This window comes from Salmo salar, unplaced genomic scaffold (assembly GCF_905237065.1).
Source record: "Salmo salar unplaced genomic scaffold, Ssal_v3.1, whole genome shotgun sequence".
Lineage (NCBI taxonomy): Eukaryota > Metazoa > Chordata > Actinopteri > Salmoniformes > Salmonidae > Salmo > Salmo salar.
Genome location: NW_025549233.1, coordinates 63,034 through 66,549, shown reverse-complemented (window position 1 = coordinate 66,549; position 3,516 = coordinate 63,034). Strand labels below are relative to the sequence as shown.

General features: G+C 49.1%; 1 protein-coding gene across 1 annotated transcript; it reads right to left on the bottom strand.

The window, feature by feature from the left end:
* Positions 1-2,031: 2,031 nt before the first annotated feature.
* LOC123735954 (uncharacterized) lies at positions 2,032-2,859 on the bottom strand (the record flags this gene model as incomplete). Its single annotated transcript, XM_045713129.1, has 2 exons — positions 2,378-2,859; positions 2,032-2,250 (listed from the first exon to the last, which is right to left on the bottom strand). Coding segments are annotated over exons 1-2 (701 nt in total), but the record flags the coding sequence as incomplete, so codon positions are not given.
* Positions 2,860-3,516: the final 657 nt, after the last annotated feature.

The window sequence follows — 3,516 nt, the reverse complement described above, 5'->3', positions numbered from 1 at the left end:
CCAAAATGATGCCTGGTTCTAAACTGATGCCTGGTTCCCAAACTGATGCCTGGTTCCCAAACCGATGCCTGGTTCTAAACTGATGCCTGGTTCCCAAACTGATGCCTGGTTCCCAAACTGATGCCTGGTTCCCAAACTGATGCCTGGTTCTAAACTGATGCCTGGTTCCCAAACTGATGCCTGGTTCCAAACTGATGCCTGGTTCTAAACTGATGCCTGGTTCCAAACTGATGCCTGGTTCCCAAACTGATGCCTGGTTCCCAAACTGATGCCTGGTTCCAAACTGATGCCTGGTTCTAAACTGATGCCTGGTTCCCAAACTGATGCCTGGTTCCCAAACTGATGCCTGGTTCCCAAAATGATGCCTGGTTCTAAATTGATGCCTGGTTCCCAAACTGATGCCTGGTTCCCAAACTGATGCCTGGTTCCCAAAATGATGCCTGGTTCTAAACTGATGCCTGGTTCCCAAACTGATGCCTGGTTCCCAAACTGATGCCTGGTTCTAAACTGCTGCCTGGTTCCCAAACTGATGCCTGGTTCCCAAACTGAGGCCTGGTTCCCAAACTGATGCCTGGTTCCCAAACTGATGCCTGGTTCCCAAACTGATGCCTGGTTCCCAAACTGATGCCTGGTTCTAAACTGCTGCCTGGTTCCCAAACTGAGGCCTGGTTCCCAAACTGATGCCTGGTTCCCAAACTGAGGCCTGGTTCCCAAACTGATGCCTGGTTCCCAAACTGATGCCTGGTTCCCAAACTGATGCCTGGTTCTAAACTGCTGCCTGGTTCCCAAACTGAGGCCTGGTTCCCAAACTGATGCCTGGTTCCCAAACTGATGCCTGGTTCCAAACTGATGCCTGGTTCCCAAACTGATGCCTGGTTCCCAAACTGATGCCTGGTTCCCAAACTGATGCCTGCTTCCCAAACTGATGCCTGGTTCCCAAACTGATGCCTGGTTCTAAACTGCTGCCTGGTTCCCAAACTGAGGCCTGGTTCCCAAACTGATGCCTGGTTCCCAAACTGATGCCTGGTTCCCAAACTGAGACTAGGAGGTGAATGCTTCATCAGCATATTCAAACAGGACTTCTATAAAGGCTGTGTTCCAGATTGTACAGGGCTTTAGGTTGGCTACGTTTAGTGATGGAACAGATCTTGGTGTATAGAACAGGGACAATACAGGAACACGCAAGAACATATAGTGTATTTGATATATATATGTATATGGACTAAAGAAATGAAAAGAACCAAATGACTTTTAAGTGGCTAAACATGAATACATCAGCAGCATTTCAATAGTGTGTCTCTGGCTCTCCTCACGCTGCCTTCTCTCTCCGCTCCACCTGTCTGCCTGCCTGCCTGACAGAGAAAGACACCGCTGGCGTTATTACAAATACATCTTGGTTGGAATGTATAGCCTGTCAGTGCAGTGCATTATGGTTCTGGGTTCGGGAATAATGGAATGTGTGTTGATTGTGATCTGACTGAATTAATATATATTGTTCTAGGAGGTGAGGTGAGTTAGAGGAGCGGGACAACGGGACTGATGGGTAGAGATTCATTTCACTGTACAGCGCTACTGCAATGCATATTGGGAAACAGGAGCGTGGCGTCCATCAGCGTACGTCAGCGTTAGTTTTATCACGAGCAGGAGATGAACATCCGCCGGCTGGTTGAGAAATAATACCTCGTCTTATCGCTGAGGATTCATCACAGCAATTGTTCAAACCTCAACCCTTCTTAGGCTGTTGTTTGTGTACTGTAGATATATGCAAAGTTTATTCACAATGTTTTCATATTATTCTACATGAAATTACTTAAATCAAGACATAACCGCAGCGTTACTGTTATTCACTGAACCAGTGTAGTGAAGAATAGCAAACAAATGTCTAAATCTCAGCTCAGAGACAGACTGAGAGACTCACAGAGGGAAGGACTCATACTGTGCAGACTGAGAGACTCACAGAGGGAAGGACTCATACTGTGCAGACTGAGACTCACAGAGGGAAGGACTCATACTGTGCAGACTGAGACTCACAGAGGGAAGGACTCATACTGTGCAGACTGAGACTCACAGAGGGAAGGACTCATACTGTGCAGACTGAGAGACTCACAGAGGGAAGGACTCATACTGTGCAGACTGAGAGACTCACAGAGGGAAGGACTCATACTGTGCAGACTGAGAGACTCACAGAGGGAAGGACTCATACTGTGGAGACTGAGAGACTCACAGAGGGAAGGACTCATACTGTGCAGACTGAGACTCACAGAGGGAAGGACTCATACTGTGCAGACTGAGAACTCACAGAGGGAAGGACTCATACTGTGCAGACTGAGAGACTCACAGAGGGAAGGACTCATACTGTGGAGACTGAGAGACTCACAGAGGGAAGGACTCATACTGTGCAGACTGAGACTCACAGAGGGAAGGACTCATACTGTGCAGACTGAGAGACTCACAGAGGGAAGGACTCATACTGTGCAGACTGAGAGACTCACAGAGGGAAGGACTCATACTGTGCAGACTGAGAGACTCACAGAGGGAAGGACTCATACTGTGCAGACTGAGAGACTCACAGAGGGAAGGACTCATACTGTGCAGACTGAGAGACTCACAGAGGGAAGGACTCATACTGTGCAGACTGAGAGACTCACAGAGGGAAGGACTCATACTGTGCAGACTGAGAGACTCACAGAGGGAAGGACTCATACTGTGCAGACTGAGAGACTCACAGAGGGAAGGACTCATACTGTGCAGACTGAGAGACTCACAGAGGGAAGGACTCATACTGTGCAGACTGAGAGACTCACAGAGGGAAGGACTCATACTGTGGAGACTGAGAGACTCACAGAGGGAAGGACTCATACTGTGCAGACTGAGAGACAGGGTAAAGGACGAGGACAGACTGAGAGACAGGGTAAAGGACTCCTAGAGGACAGACTGAGAGACAGGGTGAAGGACTCCTAGAGGACAGACTGAGAGACAGGGTAAAGGACTCCTAGAGGACAGACTGAGAGACAGGGTAAAGGACTCCTAGAGGACAGACTGAGAGACAGGGTAAAGGACTCCTAGAGGACAGACTGAGAGACAGGGTAAAGGACTCCTAGAGGACAGACTGAGAGACAGGGTAAAGGACTCCTAGAGGACAGACTGAGAGACAGGGTAAAGGACTCCTAGAGGACAGACTGAGAGACAGGGTAAAGGACTCCTAGAGGACAGACTGAGAGACAGGGTAAAGGACTCCTAGAGGACAGACTGAGAGACAGGGTAAAGGACTCCTAGAGGACAGACTGAGAGACAGGGTAAAGGACTCCTAGAGGACAGACTGAGAGACAGGGTAAAGGACTCCTAGAGGACAGACTGAGAGACAGGGTAAAGGACTCCTAGAGGACAGACTGAGAGACAGGGTAAAGGACTCCTAGAGGACAGACTGAGAGACAGGGTAAAGGACTCCTAGAGGACAGACTGAGAGACAGGGTAAAGGACTCCTAGAGGACAGACAGAGAGACAGGGTGAAGGACT